The following is a 20,856-nucleotide window of genomic DNA, read 5'->3' on the forward strand; positions in this document are numbered from 1 at the left end:
TGTATGAAAAAAAAAAAATATTAATAGAAAATTTAAAAAATAGATTTTTGCAACTCTTAATATTTTTATACATTTCATTGAAGGTTTTGTATTTGTTCGTCAGGAAATCCGTCAGTTCATAATTATTGGAAGAATCCCATTGAGATGAGAGTCAAACCTTACAAGTAATGAGGTAATACAGCAAATTCTTTTAATAATTTATTTGATTTTTTGAGTCACTTTATCGTAATTTAAAACTCAAATGTACAATAAAATAGGAAAGGGACACTAATGATTTTCTGAAAATCCATTAATGGTGGAGAGGTTGTTCATGATTGTGTCCGCTAACTCCTGGTTCTGCAATAAGGTTGTATGATTCCCATCAAATACCTAAAAATATATTAATTTATTTAATTCATCTGATGTGTATTCAGTTTAGTGCTGTATAAGACTGGTTTACCACGATGGAGTAACTTGAAGATTTATAATAACCGAATTTATAGTTTAATTATTCCAATGAGCATGGATGCTGAACTTGTCATTATCACGTTGTTTACCTTGATATCCAGGTTTTCAAAGTATTGTCCCAATTCAAAATCTTCTGTATCAGATTTAAAGGAGATGACCTTCGCTTTGGCTAACAACGCTTTAGATTTTAATTTTCCGTAGCAAGGTGTGTAATATAATGCTTTTATGCGTTTTATAACTGCTGTGATAGAGTTGATAATAAAAGACCTTGTAATTTTTTCATTTGTTTTAAAGTGTTTCACTATGGTTGCAAGCTTTTCGTCTAAGGTAGTATCTTTATATATTTCCACCTGAAAAAAAATTGCAGGTATTGATGTAATATCTTAATCTTAAAATAACTTAATCAATAAAATTGTGCAAATCTCGATGTGTAGTTTAATGATATTTCGGATATATGATGATCTTATGTTTCGCCTAAATCAGATTCTATATAATAATTGAATGTGATTCACTATACATATTTTCATTCAAATTAAAAAAAAAGTATTTTAAAATTCATTTGATGTATTATTTATGTTTATATATTTATACTTATCAGTATCAATTAATATCCAATATCTACCATTGCTTTTTGTGTGTCCTTCTCATTTAATTGTGTTTTTAGCATTAACGATAATAATGTATTGTTCGAGTCGTCCATAAAAACATTACACAGTTTCTGTAATGTGGCAAGTGAACCATCTAAGAGGGTAATTGTGCCTAGGTAACCTTTTTTCTCTAGCCTATCTGCAACCTCCAAAGCCACCACCGTTCCCATTGAGTGAGCCAAAAAATGGAAAGGCTCATTGGGGGACAGAAGTCTGAGCACATGCTAAATTAAAGAACACAAAGATAGCAAGTAATTTATAATCCAACACGTAATTTATGATTCAAAAATTTACATTAAAGAATGCAAATAAAATTCAGGTTATGAGAAACATTGAAGAATATTAAAATGCACTACGAATAGTGAATAAATGAATAAATGTAATGCAAGTTTGTGCATTGTTTCATCATTTTTCACATTACAGTATACGGCACTCTCTTTCGGTACACAAAAATTAAATATTTGAGTTAATCACTATCAACTTATGCAAAATTTCATTAGAATGTTGAGCTATTGCCCAAGTCTAAACAAAAAACGAAATTAAAATTTTAATTTGAATATTCTGCATATCGCGAACTTAGCTGCTGCCGACCCAGTTAATAATCAAATAAGTAGAGCATTGGTACTTACCGGAAGTAACATGTCGGCCATTTTAGGATAGTTGTCTAGTTGTGCTTCAGAAATGTAGTTAATACCGAAAGCTTGAACTTCTAGCAATTCTGTCAGATGTTCCAAAAGGTAACACACTCCTTCAATACCTGTAATTCAATAATTGTGTGTTGTCTCATCAAAATACAAGTATATAATATAGTATAGTATAGTATAAGTATATTTATTTATAATTAAGTTTTACTTACCAGGGAAAGCTATGATCTTAGGTAGCTTACTTTCGTCTCGTGTTGTTGGTTTCGTTTTCATTTTCATCACGAAAGAGGTTTCCTCGTTACTTTCAACTAAGTTCTTTAAAATATTGACCCAATCTATTAAGGTTTCTTGGTTCATATTTATGTCTTGTACACTGTTGTTTTCTTTAAGCTCTTGTATCCTAAATACATCATACGTTAATATCCTACATTTCAATTAACAAATAAGGGTAATAAGCCTTATTGATTCACCTTGACAAGGAAATTCCTCTAATCTCAATTGGAGTCAAAAATAAATTAAATTCTCTTTCTAATGTCTGCTTAACTTCGACTGCATTCATTGAGTCCATTCCAAGCTCAGCTAGCGTTGAATGCAGACTTACCGATTTAATGTCCTTTATACCTAGGAAGATAAAATATAAAATAATATAGAAATATATAATTTTTTGCGATAGTTAGCTAATTTTTACCTAGAAGTTCTGCAATAATTTCCATTACATTTTTAGACGAATTAGATGCCCTCTTTTCTGCTACCACCATGCTGGATACAATGACAGCATTGTGTTGCCGTAATAATGTATCCATGACTTGAAGGCAACTTGATATACTTTGTTGTAAAGTACCACCTATTTCCAGTTCGATATGATCTTCTTGTAAGTTGGCAACCAGTCCAACCTTAAAGCACGTAAGTTTTATCAAAAATTTTATCTATTTTTTCCATTTTTCTCAGTATTTTAAAGAACCGCATTTTTTATAGCCGAGACAGGATCTGATGTCTCCGCTCTTAGAATGCGATACCATGGTGGCTCCCTTAACTTTAGCCCTTAATCATGTCTTTGTTTTAATCGTCTATGTCATTATTGTGGACATACGTTTGCAATGTAGTGTTTTTTTTTAATAAAAAAGTTTTTTTATTTATGGGAATTTTTAAGAAATTGTCAAATATTGCCCACGAGAATATATGCGCTATTGATGGCCTATATAAGAGAGCATCAATACGAAATTGTTACTTTAATATGCAAGGGCAGAAGTCAAGTATCTTCAACTTACATCTCCAATGGCTCCCCATTGTATCGCTAAAGCAGGATATCCTTCTCGGTGCCTCTTTTCACATATCCTTTCCATTACGGAATTAGACATACCATAATTTGTCTGACCAGCATTTCCTCTTCCACAAGACACTGACGAAAATATTACGAAATCCCTGTGACAGAAAAAGGATTGTTAGTACCACATTTTGATCTCAAAAGAAAAAAATTATACGTTATTTCGGGGCAAAGCTTTCTCGTGACTTCGTCTAAATACTGTGTAGCATGAGCTTTAGGTCCAAATGACGTTTGGAAGGACTGTTTTGTTTGGTTTTCCAAAATGGCATCACTTAAGACCACGGCTAAATTGAAAATAGCTTTAACTGGCGCAATAGAGTTCGCTTCCTTAATTAAAGCCTCGCAGCCTGTCCTTGTCGTTATGTCTTCTGTGGATATTTTTATGTTGCAGCCGTAGCTCTGCCATATTCTAAAGCAATATCTTGAGTTTGAGACTATAGTTGTAAGAATTACTACTTACGAAATCCTACAGCATTGGTATCCTGTGGTTACTCCTTTTCGTGAAGTAAGTACTAGATGCTTAGCTCCCCTGAGTACGAGCCAATCAGCTAATTCTAGACCGAAGCCACCAAGACCCCCACATATGATATAGGTTTTCGATGGATCACAGAAATACCTAAAAATTAGTAGATTTTTTGGTAGAATGTGCTGGAAACTGGATAAATATAGGTACCTGGGCAATACCATAAATGTGGTTTTAGGTTCTTTCAGATCCTCGTTTCTTATTTCCACCAAGACTTTTCCCATATGTTTTCCTGTGGTCATAAATCGGAAGGCCTGTTCTACTTCATTCTTACTAAAGACGGTCGAGTTTAGTGGTTTAATTGCCCCTTTGAAAATGAAACACGATTATGAAAACATAACTTATATCAAGTACTATTGACAAACCTGAATCAAGATATTTCTGAAATAATGCTTTAAATTCCAGTTTAACAGAATCGTCTTCAGTAAATAGCTTATCCAGCATAATTCCATGATAACTTCCACCTTGCATGAACGAATGAAGGTTAAGTCTGTTATTGTTGGCTAAGTCAAACTTCCCAATTTCCAGGAATCTTCCGTTCTGGGATAAACATCTTGCAGAAGCAAGCAACTTTTCTTCCGCTAGAGAGTTTAAAATGATGTCTACTCCTTTGCCATTTGTTTTTCCCATGATCATTTGTTCAAAACTGAGGTCTCTTGAATTGCCAATATGCTTTTCTAAAAATGAGTGTGTCATATAAAAACTTCAAGTGTTGTCTTTTTGGTAAAAAGTTATTGTGCTGTAGAACAGAAGTGTCTGAATACACCAGATAATTCTTGGATTGAAATCTAAGAGAAACACTTAATTCAGATTAATGAATTGCTCTTTTTAAAAAATTCTATTGTTGGTTAATTGCTTATTAAAATTTTCTCGTTTTGTTTAGAATATCCTACATCTAATCTGGAAATACCTGTAGAGAATTCTGAGTCAGCCAGAGCCCTAAGCAGAATTTTTGTGGATATTTATCGTATTTTTTATATAGATTATCTATTTATTATATTTTCTCTAAACTACCTATAAATTGTTTTAAATTCGAGTCGAAAAAAGGAAGCAGGAAATTTAATATTTCGTTAATCTGAGGAGATTTCAAGGAATCTTAAGGTTCTTTTTGAGGCCGAGAGGAAAAAATCGCCTTATCAAAACTTGGAGGGTGCTGCGTTCTTTTATTGCACATCTAAAATGTGCAACTTACGTGTTGATTTAATGAGAACGCGTTTAAGAAACAGAACATACTGGATGATTGGATATAATTGTAATCTTGGCTAAAGTTTTTCCCGGAGAGCTTTGGGCCATTTCCCCAATTATTTCAATAAAGTAAGGACAATAAATCCATAACCAACAGGACATGCTCTGATTTTTGATTAGAGGCTTTTTTCTCTCTTCATCTAAATATTTTTGGCACGACCCGCTTCTTGAGACTATACGACAAAGTCGAATAAATCCAGCAACCAATTTTGGTTGTATTGCTAACGAGAGGACTTCGCTTGCAGCGCAACTTGCTTCGATAAAGAAAATTGTGACTCTGCCGAAATTATAAAAACTTATTTTAAAGTAACATGAAAAATCACTTACCATTTATTTGAGGAAATTTATTTTTGATGAAGCTACGTTTTTCTTGAGTGCCAACAGTAGTAAATACAGTGCAACCCATTTCCAAGCAAAGATTAATTGCCGCTTGTCCAATACCACCTGTTCCTGAGTGGATAAGTACTGAGTCACTAGGTTTAATTTTCCCCACCTGAAAAGTCATAAATTCCACCTGAAATTGATTTTTCAAAATAATAACAAAAAACATACCACTACTAAAGCATAAAGACAAGTTCCGTATACTACTGGGACAGTTGCCGCGTCCTTGAGAGACCACGACGCTGGAACATCCCACGAAAGGGTTTTATCAGCTTTGATCAAAGTGGCTAGAGTGCCGTGTGAAAGCATTCCCATCAATTTTTTGCCACTGAAAATGAAAGTTTTTAGAATCTTAATTGGTCTCACCTTTCTCCCAGACGCCCTCACCTTACGGTTTTTCCTGAATATTCGAATCCTTGAACGCATTGCTGTTCTCGTCTGTCCTTTGTTATGACATCAACGCTAATTCGTCCTGAGGCAGTCATAACGTCTCTGAAGTTCAAGGAAGAGTAATACACCTTAATAGCAAAATAAAAAATGAGCAGATGCTATCTTGTTTTACTTGGAAGTACCTCTACTAAGTCATTATCCGGTACTGTTTTGTGTAATAATGGTCCCTCAAGCCACTTAATACTTGACAAGTCCCCACGAACAGTGCTATTGGCGTAGCAGTGCTCACTCGCAACTTCATCAAGATTTTCTGTGGAAAAATGTGAACATATTTCGTAATGAATAGAGAGTAATTCTGTTAAAAAAAATTATTTTCCTTACCCAACAGGAAGTGTCTGTAAGTTCCCCAGGAGCCATTCATGAAAATGTTAAGACCCAGCTTTTTATCCAATTGAAGTTTGTAAAATGGCAAATCAGGGTTAAATGCAGGGGCATCATCTATTATAAATAGAGCTCGCACATTTTGAGAACTTTGTTCTCTTCTGATGCAATTTATCAACCCTAGAACATAATTATACAGGGTGTAACATATCATCATAGAGAAATTTCAGGGAGCGATAGTACTCTGGAAAATAATTAAAAAATGCTAACAGACTCGTGATCAAAAACCTATCATTTTAGATATACGGAGTGGCAAGGTTTAACTTTTTTTTTCATATTTTTTGCATTTATGTTAACTACATCTTAAGTTAAATTTTTGAAAATGTAAAATGTCGTAAATCAAAATATTAAAATAGCTAAAATCTAGACATGGTATTCTAGAATCTAAACGGCATATGTAGACTGAATTTTCTTAATTTGCACCGATCGATATTTTTGCGAAGTCTACGAAAACGATGAAAGACGCAAAAATACTGCAACAGACCAAAAATCTAAAGAATTGAGGAAGTCTTAAAGAAAATAGAAGTACGATATGATAAAAATTTAAATCGAAGCATACCTGAAAGAAACGCAAAATTTGAGAAAACATGTGAGACTGTCACGCTGTGCATCGAAAATGGTACGGTTTTAACTATGGGTTTATTAGTATTTTTTCATTATTTCGCAGAATACTATCTCCCCTTGAAGTATCTTTATGTTGATATGTTACATTCTGTGTATCTGTTAAATACTGGAAAGCGTTATGTAATATCTACACAAACAAAAGGGATTTTTGGTTTTTGCTGGGAACAAATCCTTAAAAAACCATAAATATTTTTTGAAAAAAATGGTTGTTTTGTTGTTTGTAAATTAAATATTCTATATGGATTTTTGAAAAAAAGCTGAAACGCCGGGTAAAATATTATGGACACGAATACAAAAATTTTCTCGAGAGAATTAATTTTTTCATAATCCAATTGTGCGTGAAAAATTGAGAAAATGTTAAAAGAAGTTTAAAAAATTCTTGAGTTATTGAGCGGCTTCTACTACCTACCAATTAAACCATTTAATGGCTGATTTTGACTCCAAAGAATGATATCCTGGTTCTTATTAATTTCTTCTTTCAATTGATCGAGCCACTCGAAGTTCTCTGCTTTATCATCTACATTTATGAACACCCGTTGCTTATTGCTTAGTGTATTAGAACCCTTCCATAAAAATACGAGTTTCTCCAAGTCAGTTTCAATTATGGAAATTGTATGCATATTTTTTATATTGGTTTTCGATGGGTCCAGGGAGAGTGGTTCTCTAGTAATGATGAATCCATTTTCGTTAATAGCATTCATAGCTTCTTGCAGAATCTAAAATAATCTTTGTGTAAATTTGTGGATGAAGATTTTATATTAAAGTTGAAGTTACATAACAGGACAATAATGCAGCGAGAGCTAAAAAATCAAAAAAAGTAAACACCGATACCTACTTCGTTAACTTTTCGAACAAAAAAATATATCAACGTGATATTTTAAAGATTGGAATAAGGCAAAGAAAAAAAGAAAACACCAATACCAATCAACACAGTTTTTCACAACTCAGATTAAGATTTCCTGTGAATGATGTTTTTGGTGGAGAGAGTGTCAAGAATGTTGATCCACGTGGGTCCGATTGAATCACAAAACTGAAACTTATCGATCAATGTGAAGATATCGCAGCACCTATTTTTCTTCTTTGCTGTAACATCGAAGCAGAGTTAGATGTTACTAGAACAAGTATACAATATTGGGTGGCAGAGTTTAAAGGTGGTCGCACGACCTGCCAAGACGAACTCCGTAGTGGTCGACCCAATGACACTCCAGATCTAACCACTCCAGATATTATGGTGAATATCTACAAAACTGTACTGGAAAACCGTCAGCTAAAATTGCGCGAGTCGGCAGACACGATAGGCATTTGAAGAAGGACTGGGCATCGCATTTTGACCGAACAATCGGATAGGAAAGAGTTGTGTGCAAAATGAACAAAAACAGCACAGTGAGGATGTTTGAAGGGAGTGTTTGACGGGAATAATGCCTAGTTTTTACATCGATTCATAACTGTGGATGATACATGGACATCTCCGTCATCGCGATGGCGAAAATCAATCAACTTGGTTTCGAACGTCACCCTCGTCCACTGTATTCGCCAGAGTTAGCCCCTTCAGATTATTTTTTATTTCCAAACTTTGGTTGGAGGTTTACTCCGACGTTAATGCCTATTTCGAAACGTTTGAAGTTCTTTACTATAAATAGGGTATAGATCATCGCTGATAAAAATGGACTAATCTCAAAGGAGTCGATATTGAGAAATAATGTAATATTAAAAAAAATTAAGTGTATCAGTGTATGGATAATCTCAGAAATATCTGGGATTATCCTCGTACCTATATACAGCTCTAATATCGAATATATGAGACGCTATATGAAGCAGTTCAGAAGGCAATCCATAGGTTTCCAGGCAAGTAATGCAAATGACCGCTAGATAAGTGAGTGAAATGAAAAGCCATGTCTTCCAGATAAAAACTAAGAATTGAGAATAATTGAAATTTGCCAATTTATCAAAATTTCTAATTTTTTTTCAAATTATTTTTTTATAACAGATTTGTAAAAAGGTTATCATCATTATCAAAAGAAGGTATCTACGGAATACTTACAGAATTTCTACTTAAAATATTACTGGCAATTACAATAGTGGCATTTTCTACTTGTTTCAGTTCCTTCTTTTCTACTTCGACATCAGTATCAATGTCCCAGTTACTGAATATCTTCACATCAGCATGTACTAATGGTTGGTCTTCCAGGACGGTGTTTATTATTTGTGCTAAGGAAAATTATCAAGCTATAATACGCATAAAAATGAAATTGTTACTGAATACCAACCAATTGGTGAGACGTTTTTATCAGACGAGTCATCAATCAACTCTACTGCATTGATTTTGTACCCACAGTGATTTTCCAAAGCGATTTGTGTAAGCACCCGAACAGCGTGGTCGAGTGGTAATTTGCAGTTGTTGGGAACAAAGTTATATTTCTCCAATACTGGCACTGCCGTTGTTTTCTTTCGAGCTATGGATGTTGCCAGAAGATCTTGTATCTCAATTCCTCCTGCCCTAAAATGGAGTTATTATTTTTAAGGTTTAAGGAGTTCTAAATTAACATAAAAATATTATTCGACACTCACCTTATTACACCCGACCTTTTATCTACATATACAGGCACGTCAACTGGTACTTCCTCTTTACCTTGGCGCAATTTGTTTACTTCTTGTAGATGAAGTATAGGGTCAATGATAATCTTTCCAATTCCAACCGGTATGTAAAGGAGTCTTGTATCGCTCGCCAAAATTTTCATTTGAAGCATATTGTCCATAAATGTCATCCAGTTGTCTATCCATTTTATTTTTCCATAGGTAGCGGATTTGTTACTTTTAGTTAAGCCTTTGAACTCTCCCCTAAAGATAAAAGTTTGATATTTTTGTTTATTAAAAGGTTTAGAAGTGACAGATGATCATTAAAAAAACCTTGCATTACTGGAACCGTAGTAAAGTTTAGAGGTTTGGTAGTTGATTAACCCATCTTCTATTTACTATCAAATATCTTATAAATACATAATAGCTGATTAATTTATCCAAGATATGTCCTTTATGTTTCCATACTACTTCAAGTTTTTTTTTAATGATCTTCCTTAATTTTATAATAATGTACTTGTAGTTGTAGCCTCTAAGCCGAAGCTCCTTATATATATCTTGGGATTCCAGAAAATCATCATCTCTAGGATTAACAACATCTTTAGGAATATCAATCAGTTTATCAATTTTATCGTCATAAACGCTAATATACCCGGTTGTTACAACTATATCATTTTCTAAAAGAGATATTTCATGTAGTAAGTCGTTGTAACTGAAGAGCGTCTCTTACCTAAAATTTCAAACCGCCCGCTGTTTTTCTGTATCATAATTTCAAAGTTAAGGGAAGTATTCTTGTTCAATTGACATGCCTTCATAAATTTGCAATCGCGGAATATCACTTTTGTTGTCTTTACCTCGTTTGTCTCAGTGAATGCATTCCATGCAAGGAATAGGTAACTTGTTGCAGGGAAGAGGATTTTACCTGAAAGAAGTTTTTATACTGATCCACGGTAAATAGAAATGTTATTGATAAGTTCTGTTTGTAATGATTGACCACATGTAAAAATACAAGAAACTCGGCAACATAATAATGAGAAAAAACTAATCATATTAAACAACAATGTGCTAGTTATTGAAAAAACCGATGAGTACTAATATCGAGGAATTTTTATCATGTGTAAGTGTTTTTTTTTTTGTACACTCCTGATTTGAAAGTATTATCATACCCAAGAACGGGCACTATTATAGATCCACGATATATTATCCCTATAATTATTTTTTTTATTTATTGATATATACAATTCCGTTCGCAGAAGGAATGAAGTGTTTAAGTAAAAATGCAGAGACGATGTTGGACAACCCTTTCACAGCAGTTTCTACTTATTGGCTTCGTCAGGGATGTGTGCAAAAAGAGTTTGTATCAACATTATGCTGCGCATGTTCAAAAACATAGCCACATGCACACTAGCCAAGGATGCAAGAAAAAAAAGGATAGCAAAACTGAGCTGATACTTATGATTCTTCTTTCTTTTTCCTTTAATTTTATCTAGGCCACACCTGTATATATTTAAGTTATCGGACATGATGTGTAAACATACTATCTTCGCACATATGCTTGATGATGCCAATAAGTAGAAACATGCGTCTTAACAACTACCTAACTTCCTCTATCAAATTTTAGTTATTTAACTCTCAAGCCAAACCTCCACCCCTTTCATGGCCATCACTAACTTTTCCTACATTTACATATCTTTATCTAAACAAAATTTTTCAATATCATGATATATGCGCATGTAATTATCGAAATATTTACATGAGTGGTATTTGAATAAAACTCAATGGGAAAAATTTTGCATAAAATGCCCCATTCAAATTAAATTCTTACCATCTATAATATGTCCATCTAGGCTAGCCCACTTCTCTTGGTCTAACTTGATCTGTATATTGTTCGTAATTCCACCTTTATATTTTTTTATGTTGTAATTGAATGTTGGAACGAAATACTCCAAATCGTGTTTCCATTTCAGTGTGGAATTTATCATCGGAGTTCCAGGGCTCACTGGAAATTGTACTTTGGGGTACAAATGTTGAATTTGGGGCTGCTGTCCATGTTCAAACAACCTGTTCAATTTGGAAACTACAGTCAAGCCCGTAAATTTAGTAGAACATTGTTCTGATTACCATCCAATAACTTGCAGAACTCCAGCCAGATCTTCTTGTTCTGTCAAACTTCTAATGTGATTTTCACGTTTTTCCTTGAGAAATACAGGTTTATTTCCGATAACCAACATCACTGTGCTCTTCGTCAAGAAAGAAAATGTCGCTTTTTGATGAGTGAGTATTTTATCCAGAAGTTCTTCTGGAGAATCTTTAGTAATGTGATGTGAACCGTATCCGTTGAGTTTGCCACTAGGACGTAAGATTGTTTTGAACTCTGAGAGGAGTTTGGCTTCTAAAAATTTTAATTACTAAAATATGCGATGATAGTAATAATTGTATTGTATTACTGTGTTGTATCAACTGCTCGATAGTGACTCCCTTGGAACCTTTTTGTGTCACTCCATCTTCAACCAATGTGGCAATAACAGACGTACACTCCAAATACTGGTTCAAGCTAAGGGCACCCTCAAAATAACTTTTTGCAAGATTACCAAGGGAATTAGCAGTTACGCTATTAGGCTTAAGGTCTAACTGCTTCAGTAGTTCACATGTTGTTACTTGTGTAAGCAAATTAACGAATAATTGTGCGGTATTTGCATTCATGTTTGCAATTAGGGCGTGGAAATTCAGTTGCTTCTCGTTGAAAAATGCGCTCAACCTAGGGAAATCACAAATGGATGAAAAACATTAAGTTAAAAGACCATATACCATACGATTACCTGCTCTTAAACGTTGTCAGTAATGGTAAGTTTAAGAGTTCTAGTAGTAAGTTCCCAGGTAAATTCGGTAAGCTTCCAAAATACAAATTCAGCGTTTTGATGCCAACAAACTGGTTTATAGACTTTTTTAGTACTCCCGCTTTCGATGCGATTATGTATCCTCGATATAAGTGATTGCGAATTGGTTTTCTGAAATCGAAAATAAATATTGGTTTCGGTCAAAACATGACTGCATACAATCCAGAATAGATGCCACGGAGCAGATTGCGAGATGCTCTTTAGGAGCTTTTTTCTTATTAGTCTGGATAGCTGTTAGTCTGGAGATACCGATCTTGTGGATTTAGAGAACGCTATTTATGCGATAAGCAAAATGGATTAAACGTATGCTGTACCGAGTCTTCTCTATTCCACGCTTCTACTTGTGAAAGACATTGCACACGACACTACAACACCCGATTTTTCGAGCAAGGAAGTGCACGAAGCTCGAATGGGTTGGCTTGTGATGCGGCTTTGGATGTGCTCAATGAGAAGCTTCAGCGAAAAATTACACGAACTTCTGTGCATGACACAATTTTTTATATAGGAATAAGAAAGGCCGTTTCAACACGAAATTTTATCCAGCTTAAATAAAGAAAAATAGCGTTTTAGATGGACAAGAATTTATTCCTTAGAAGATATTTAGGAATTTCAATCACGCGATGAATGATGTAGAATCATCCACCTGAAGGTCTGTTGAATGTTTTATAAAAATGTCCAAAGATTTTGTGTGCATCAGCTCAAGGCATGCTGGAACATTTGGATTTTAATGTTTATTAGCTCCAAAAATCGGTCGCAAAAATTTCCGCAACACTTTGATGTTCTTATAGTAAGTCAAATAAGAAGAATGATTTATCAGAACGATCAAGCCCTTATAACTTCGATTATTGTTGATAACTGAAACTCATTAACTTAGGCAAGTTCTTACCTAAATATATTTTGTATGAGGGCGATGTGCTCTTCATCAAACTTCTCTGCGATATCATCAAACAGCACATTCAGAGCTTCTTCAGTACGTCCACTAACACATACTAATCGTGGTAAGTTATCTGACGGTTTGCGATCATAACGTTTTAAGGTTGATGGTTTCTTAAGTACCATATGGGTGTTGGCTCCTCCAAATCCAAAACTGCTTATTCCTAAATGTAATTTACAGGTAAATTAGCTGTTAATTAGTAATTATGTATAACTGTTTGTAGTTGTCAATATTTCAATTTCACTTATAAAATGAGTTCACCGTTGAACGTATTGGGTTAGTTGATAGGGGGTACGGTGTCTAAGGGATTATTACAAGATTTTGTGTACTTACGGTGACTGCTGATTTACAACATTATAAGAAAGAAATAGAATAATTGTGTGTACGCAACTCTGGTTATGATGATGACATACCTACGACGCCGTCTGGTATTGGAGTGACTTCATCTACAATTTTTATGCGACCCTCAATGATCCCATGCAGGTTGTCTCTGGGAGTTTTGTAATTTATATTTGGCGAGATTATGTCCGTTTCGAAAGCCAATATTACCTGAAGCAAAATTAATTTATATCAATATTTTTAAGATTGGAGATTTTTTTTAAATGCAAATGAAGTTTGTTAATCATTTTGGTTACCAATACAAAGTTTAGTTAAAAATATAACACTTTTTTTGCAACTCTTGCAAATGGTTCTGAAACGGGGACAGCGACGATAAATTTATAAGAAAAATAAAGATTCTTAAAGTGAATTGGTATTAAAGTTTCATCCGATCAATGCCGGTCACCCTGTATATTTTTTCAATTAATTGAAAGATGCGTGTGAAGTGAAGGAAGTACATTTTTGTATGTAAAGGAAGACCGTGCTCATCATAAAATTATTTTCAGTCCTGAAATTTCAATTAAATAATTGAAAAACAATAAGAGCTATAAAGAAAAAAAACGGTAATAAATAATGTAAGTATACTAAATCATGAAATTAATGTAACATAATTTCCGCGAAAGCTGCAGAATGTGTCTGCATACCTTAACAATAGAACATAATGTAGCTACTGGTTCTGAATGTCCTATACTAGATTTCACAGATCCAACTAACAGTGGATTTTTCCTTCCCGGGGTGAAAAAACTATCAATACTATTTAGCTCTTCGGGATCACCAACCATAGTTCCTACAACGGAATTTTGCATCAATTTGTATTAGTTTGTCCTAATATTCAGATAAGTAATATGCCTTCATACCTGTTCCATGGGCTTCGATGTAACTGACACTTAATGGGTTTACTTCGCTTTCTAGATAAATTTCTTTAAGTAGATTATACTGTTGTTCTCCACTGGGATAGGTAATGCCTTGTTCTTTGAATCCATCACAATTCGTTTTAGTATGAATCAGGTTGGCATAGATTCTTTTACAATCTTTTGCTTTTTGGAGCAATAGTACAACGGTGGCTTCAGATCTTACATAACCTAAGCCATCAACATCGAAAGGCCTACATTTTCCATCTGAAGCCAGGACACCCAATCTGAAGAAAAAATTCAACATCTTAAAGATATATCAGATAACAATTTCCTGTAGTGTGGAGACGTAATTAGGAAAAAATATGTAAATATTCAGTCTCTCTGTTGTAAATTGTACACTGATTATTAAAAATAGCCGTTAATGTAAAAACTATATAAAAATAGATTTAGAGTGTTGCTGCCTTTGGAGAAAATTTTAGAAATGCTACAAATATACAGGAGAGATACATTTCAGGGAAGCCTGGCAGAAGAAATCAGATATCGGTCAGTACCTTCGTGACGTAAATTCTCGTCTAGGATTGAGGATATTATACAAATATTCGTCCATTATTTGGCCGTTAGACCATCTTTACCTTTTAGATTTTGCTCACCTCTTCAATTGTTGGAAACGATTCCGATATACATACATACATACAGTATTAGCCATAAATATAGCAACTTTTTATAAATTCTTTTTTTTAATATCCCTATACTCTTTCGAGATCATTTGTTTATATTTGTTAGAACAGATATTGACAACAAAGTCGATGTTTACACTTTCATAGGCCAAATCACATTCTTTGAAATTTTAACAATTTTTTTCAATTGTTGACTGGTCAAAAAGATAGCAACTTCTGCTTTTTGAACAATATATTTTACTTCAGTTGTAAAGTTCCGTTTGATTAGTATTTCTAGATTCTACAATATTTCTTATAATGGGTCGAGGTAAAACAATATCAAAGGATTTTAAAAAAATTGTGATTGAGAGATTTGATAATGGCGAAAAACCTATCGAAATTAGTCGAAGTTTGAGCAAAAATAAGTCGATAATTTCTCGAATTATTGCACAATATAAGACTAAAGACATCATTGGTCCGAGACCAATTCCTGGGAGGCCTAAAATGACACCAGAAAAAACCGATCGCTTGATTGTTAGGATTTCGAAACAAAATCCATTTCCGTCTTCAACTAAAATTCTTGGCCAAATAAAAGGAAAAGGGGCAAAAGATGTTAGTGCAAGAACCGTGCGAAGAAGATTAGTAGATGCAGGACTGTTTAGTAGAAGGCCAGCTAAAAAACCATTTTTATCCAAAAAGAACGTGAAGACCCGATTGCATTTTGCTGAACACGTTGACTGGAAGCCTGAATAATGGAGAAAAGTGGTTTTTAATGATGAATCGAAGTTCAACTTGTTCAGAAGTGATGGTGTAAATAATGTTAGACGTCCTGTGGGAAAAAGGTTAAACAAAAAGTATATTGTACCAACGGTTAAGCATGGCGGCGGTTCGGTGATGGTCTGGGGATGTTTCTCCGGTCAGGGAATGGGTCCCCTTCACAGAATTGTTGAAAAAATGGATAGATTTATGTATAAAGACATTTTAACTGAACATCTAATATCATACATGGATGAAAAAATGCCCCTGAGATCGTATTTTCAACAAGATAATGATCCCAAGCATTCGTCGAAGCTGGTCAAGAAATGGTTTGAAGATGAAAAAATTGCTGTTCTGCCGTGGCCATCTCAAAGCCCCGACTTAAACCCAATTGAGAACATGTGGGAGTTTATTGACGCGAAAATTCGTGAGAAAAATTATACAAATGTGAATGACTTATTCCTTGCATTGCAGAAAACTTGGGGAGAAATTAGTTAAGACTACATTAATAAATTAATTCTTTCCATGCCTGAGAGATGTAAGTCTGTAATTAAACAAAAGGGTTACTATACCAAGTACTAACTAAATATAGAGTTTGTTTTTGTTTTGTACAATTTTTGTTTCAATAAATGAAGGGAATTGTAAAAGTTGCTATCTTTTTGACCAACGAAAAATAAAAGTTTTTTTAAAAAAATGTTATATGATTTCTTTATTATATTTTCTTTAAGTATTCTAAATAGAATGTTGAGTGATAAGTTAAAAAAATATTTATAGGATTCTTTATCTGATATTTCCAGTTTTATTTCAGTTTTTTAAAAGTTGCTATATTTATGGCGAATACTGTATGTATATTAAATATACGTCTTGCCACAAAGTTGCGTGTTTTTGGAGGGCTTAATTTCTAATTAAAACATCAATAATTTTTACCTGGCAAATTGAAGAGAACATCCCTTAGATAATAGGAAGTTGGATCCTATAACTAATGCTGCATTGCATTGTCCCAGTCTGATCGCTTTGAAAGCATTCTCCAAAGCAAAACCCCCACTGCTACATGCTGTGTCAACAATAACAGAAGGTCCGTTCAGCTTGTAGAATTCGCTAATTTTATTGATTATAGCACATTTCTCGTTTCTATGAGAAATATTAAGATATGAAGAAATTTGATTTGTCCCTGCAAAATGAAAATTAATTTAAACTAACCCAATAATGGTGTTTCCTCCTTTGATATGTTCCACCAAGAAGTAGTGAATTTCGAACTCTGTAAAACATATTCCCGTAAAGACTCCAGTTTTAGAACCTTCCAGGTCCGATGGGTTTAAACCGGCATCTAGAATGCACTCGTAGGTTTTTTCCAGGATAACTTTACCGAATATGCTTAAAGGAGTTGCTTCTTTCTTATGCACATCTGAAAGTGCCAAGATGAATCTTACGTTCAATTACTTATGTATAAAGTTTTACCAAAGAAACCTGCATCAAACTTGTTTTTTTCTTTCAGCAGCCCAAAGCCGCTGGGCATCTCAGGATCATTGGAAGGAATATGGGAAATCATTTCAGTTTTGTTGTACAAATTTTTCTGGAATTCCTCTATGTTATCCGATAGAGGAAATACCCCTGACATACCTGTGGTATTGAAATTAGGTTACAATAAGGAAGAAACCAAATTAGTAAGTCAAATATGTACCTACTACAATAGACATTATTTAAACGTAATTCATATGTTAGTTAAATGGCTTATGCAACGAGTCAGATCTATATGATAACGAAAATGTAGTAGTGTCTGAACTCAATTCAGACTTTTGGGAAAATTCTTAATTTCTTTAACAACAATGGCTGAAAGGCGTATCATAAAATCGAGTAGGATTCTCGACTTGATTCAAGGACCCGGGATGTATGGTTTATTGCCCACACTTAAGGAACCCAGAATCTTCCAAAAACTCGACTCCAATGGATTATAAGTGAGAGCCAACATCTGGTAGTTACAACCAATTAAAATAAATGACCAGATATCAGCAACCAAGGGTCTACAAGGGCAAGGACCATTAAGCCATCAAACTTGGGTTATCTTTGCGTTACGCCCGACTTTAGGACGGGGAATTCCAAATCCCGACTGTGGGTGGAACGGAAAAAACAGATTTTTTTGGGAAGAAAAAGGAGAGATCGTTCAGTTCCCCAAGACCAACCAAACCTAGCAGTTCGTAAGATAACCCACTCAAAAAAAAACTTTCATATTTTTCAAATTCACCGCAACTTGAGAAAACAAAAATTTGGTGCTGCAACCCCCAGAATTGAGGTACTCGCAAAACGGTGATCATACTTGCACCGATTGCACAACTAAATTAATTTAAGACTTCAGTTATAAATAAATTGATTAAAGGTTACTTTTCAAGTCTGTTGACTTTAGTTCCTATCGGTCTGACAAAAACTGAGAGTAGTGGTCCTTTTAATACTTCAAAACCACAGGAACCAGCCGCGGAAGCAGAACCCACTAACTGGTATCAATGTCCCAAAGATTTCCATAATCTATTGTGGCAAGTAGATTAAAGTTCTTCTCCTTCAGTGCTAGCAAATAAAATTTAAACTTGTCGATTCTTTCGCAAAATTCTGGAGGTAATTAATAATTATATATATTTAATTTAATTGCGAGGTATAGTTTCTCTCATCATTTCTTTCTGTGATTATGATCATTTCGTTAATTCGAAATTCTTTCTTCCTGTGGCAATCTTTGAAACTGAAGCCGTACAAGATTTCTGTAGTCATGATTTAAATACAGATCGGTTTTCAATTCCTTAAGAAATATAAAAAAAAACAGACCACAAATTTGGTCTTTTCGAACTGCTCTAGAGGGCGAAGGAGGAACTACAGAAGATAACTGGTCAGCAGCATGAGGCCAGAATAAATTTTCCACACAAATTTTGTGGGATTAATAAAAATAAATCATGAACGTTACGCCCGATGTGGTATAGAAATGTGAAGCTTTGTTAAGAATAATTTTAAATAATTTTTTTTCTCAGAAAAATAGCACGTATGGCGCAGATTAGTTCGGAAACTAATTTTGATTTTAAATTAGAAACGTTTATCCTGTAAAAATGTGTTTAGCTGCGACATATAATGAGTAATAGTGAAATAACTTCCGAATCTCCCGTTATGAAAGCGCAGGTGTACTGAATCATATGAGGAAATGTTCTTTTCCTTGAAAAGAATTTTACAAGGAAAAATCTATTCATGGAAAGGTGAAAAAAGTTTTCGTTTGGATCTGGATAAAACATGTGAGAACCCTTTTGACATCGTTTAACGTTTGCCACTGTTCTTTTTTTTTATTGTTTTGGATTGGAATTTTTTGTTGTGTTTTTGCTTTTCTCTTGCAAATGGTGTTCTCATGTGACAACAATCAATGACGGAAAATGACGGTGGGAGGTAGGATGCGTTAATTAAACACTTGTGTGCTCCGGACCTAACGATGGAGGAAGAATGAAGCAGATAAAAAATAATATGAAACATATCTCGAATTCTCTATGCGTATTGTGCAAGAGATATCAAACAACACCTTGTTTTATTTCATATCCATTAATCCAAAGTAATTCTAACTCATGAGAGATAGTGTGACCGATTTTGCGACGTATGGTCGTTATTTCTTTGTAATTTTTACAGTGAATAGGACGAATGATGAAGTGGAATGTGACATTTACAGTTATGGATGTTGTCTGGATAAAGAGAACCTAGGAACCTAAGGAATTAAAGGGAGTCTAGGAGGATGACAAAACTAGTTCTAATGCAAACTAGAAAAACAATCGAGAAAAACTGAAGTTTCAGCTCTCGAACCTGCTGATGAGATTTATGGACAAATAAGTAGTCTGTAAAGAGTAAGTAGAAATAATTGAATTTTACTGGCTTTTTTCGGATTTTTTATGAGTGACGATAGGAAGGGCTTTGTTCTTTCCTTTATCTGTCTACAGGACCACAGTTGTTTGGATAAACCGCAGAGGTTTATATAACTGTTTTTTTTTTGGGGAATTTTCTTTCGATGGTATGTTACGAGCAGTTATTGTGGAATGTTTCTTTACGCAGAATTACGTACTTGATTTCACCCAAGCAGTGGACTGATTACAGAGTTTTAAGTCTTAAATTAAGTAAGTACCTGAAATGACAATTTCTTCATCCGGCGTGGTGGAGTGTGACAGAAGTTTGCCAAACTGTATCGATGGGTCATTTTCCAAATTGTTACTCTTGTCCTGTGCCATTTTTTCAGAAATGTATATCACTTAGTAATATTCTGTTATTCCTTTATCAGCCTGAAGCACTACCTTCCTCACAGTTGCCGATGTTGGAACTGGATGGAATGGATGGACTGGATACACTACAAGAAATAAATAACTTTTTACTGGTGGCGTAAAAATGTATAAACCGAACAGTGCGTATTACCGTTTAACATTTTGGGTCTATTTGTAATTTAAACGATTGCAGATCACTAAAACAATGGAAATAAAATATCATTAGAATTTGGCAAGTTGACGCAAATATTATAAAGGTCAACACTTGACGTAATTAATACCCATAAATGTGTTACTCTATTAATTGAAAATTTACATAAAACCTCAGACATGCAAATGAAAAAAAAAAACGTACCAATTGTTCTCAATTTTCTGAGTTTCAAACGAATTTCGAATTCATCTCGCTATTAAGTAATTAATAAAAGGGAACCTTTTTAATCTAAAGGTAACAAACTTCATTATAATGATGAAAAATTTCATGGATTACTCACAAACGATACTGTCTATTGAAATTATTGAAGCAGATATGATATTACAAGGATGGGTTTTTGGGTTGTGACTACTATATTTAGACGTTTCGATGCCGAACGGTTCCTTCATCAGCATATTATAACATTATCAGATATAAAAAGCAAATCAGTAATGACAAGCGCAATCAAGAAATAATAAATTATAGAAAAGTAAAAACTTTATTTTTCCTTTTTATGTTTGCTATTACTGATTTGGGTTTCTAATGCTGTAGTACGCTGACAAAGATGCCAATTAGTCTTAAAACGTCTAAATGTATTGCAATCGTTTTAGGGACTTTTGTTTCTTCATTCTCTTAAATGAATCTCTTTCTTTCTTTTAGCAAATAAAGTGGGCCCTTCGTGG

The 20,856-nt window shown here is 34.0% G+C and overlaps 1 protein-coding gene across 2 annotated transcripts; it reads right to left on the bottom strand.

Annotated features, from left to right (window-relative positions):
* Nucleotides 1-185: 185 nt before the first annotated feature.
* Nucleotides 186-20,068, bottom strand: LOC136342589 (fatty acid synthase-like). Of its 2 annotated transcripts, XM_066288554.1 has the most exons (35): nucleotides 19,851-20,068; nucleotides 17,174-17,335; nucleotides 16,916-17,120; nucleotides 16,643-16,846; nucleotides 14,307-14,587; nucleotides 14,094-14,236; nucleotides 13,485-13,620; nucleotides 13,024-13,234; nucleotides 12,060-12,248; nucleotides 11,688-11,998; nucleotides 11,362-11,632; nucleotides 11,066-11,301; nucleotides 9,971-10,162; nucleotides 9,758-9,917; nucleotides 9,235-9,504; nucleotides 8,934-9,163; nucleotides 8,708-8,874; nucleotides 7,076-7,382; nucleotides 5,983-6,162; nucleotides 5,784-5,911; nucleotides 5,599-5,729; nucleotides 5,383-5,539; nucleotides 5,158-5,323; nucleotides 3,951-4,262; nucleotides 3,736-3,892; nucleotides 3,523-3,678; nucleotides 3,220-3,471; nucleotides 3,007-3,160; nucleotides 2,427-2,631; nucleotides 2,209-2,359; nucleotides 1,951-2,138; nucleotides 1,724-1,851; nucleotides 1,070-1,318; nucleotides 537-797; nucleotides 186-369 (listed from the first exon to the last, which is right to left on the bottom strand). In XM_066288554.1, the coding sequence occupies exons 1-35, from the start codon at nucleotides 19,951-19,953 to the stop codon at nucleotides 268-270; spliced, it is 6,855 nt and encodes a 2,284-aa protein (XP_066144651.1). In that variant the 5' UTR covers nucleotides 19,954-20,068; the 3' UTR covers nucleotides 186-267. The 2 variants fall into 2 exon arrangements, with proteins under 2 accessions (XP_066144651.1, XP_066144650.1); XM_066288553.1 differs by having other exon boundaries at nucleotides 3,523-3,892.
* Nucleotides 20,069-20,856: the final 788 nt, after the last annotated feature.

This window comes from Euwallacea fornicatus, chromosome 12 (assembly GCF_040115645.1).
Source record: "Euwallacea fornicatus isolate EFF26 chromosome 12, ASM4011564v1, whole genome shotgun sequence".
Lineage (NCBI taxonomy): Eukaryota > Metazoa > Arthropoda > Insecta > Coleoptera > Curculionidae > Euwallacea > Euwallacea fornicatus.

Coding starts and splice junctions, on each gene's coding strand:
- LOC136342589 (XM_066288553.1), bottom strand. CDS start 19,953: ATGGCACAGGACAAGAGTAACAATTTGGAAAATGACCCATCGATACAG. Junction 17,121..17,173: donor GTTTGATGCAGGTTTCTTTG/GTAAAACTTTAT, acceptor TGGCACTTTCAG/ATGTGCATAAGAAAGAAGCA. Junction 5,324..5,382: donor GTCTTTATGCTTTAGTAGTG/GTATGTTTTTTG, acceptor ATGACTTTTCAG/GTGGGGAAAATTAAACCTAG.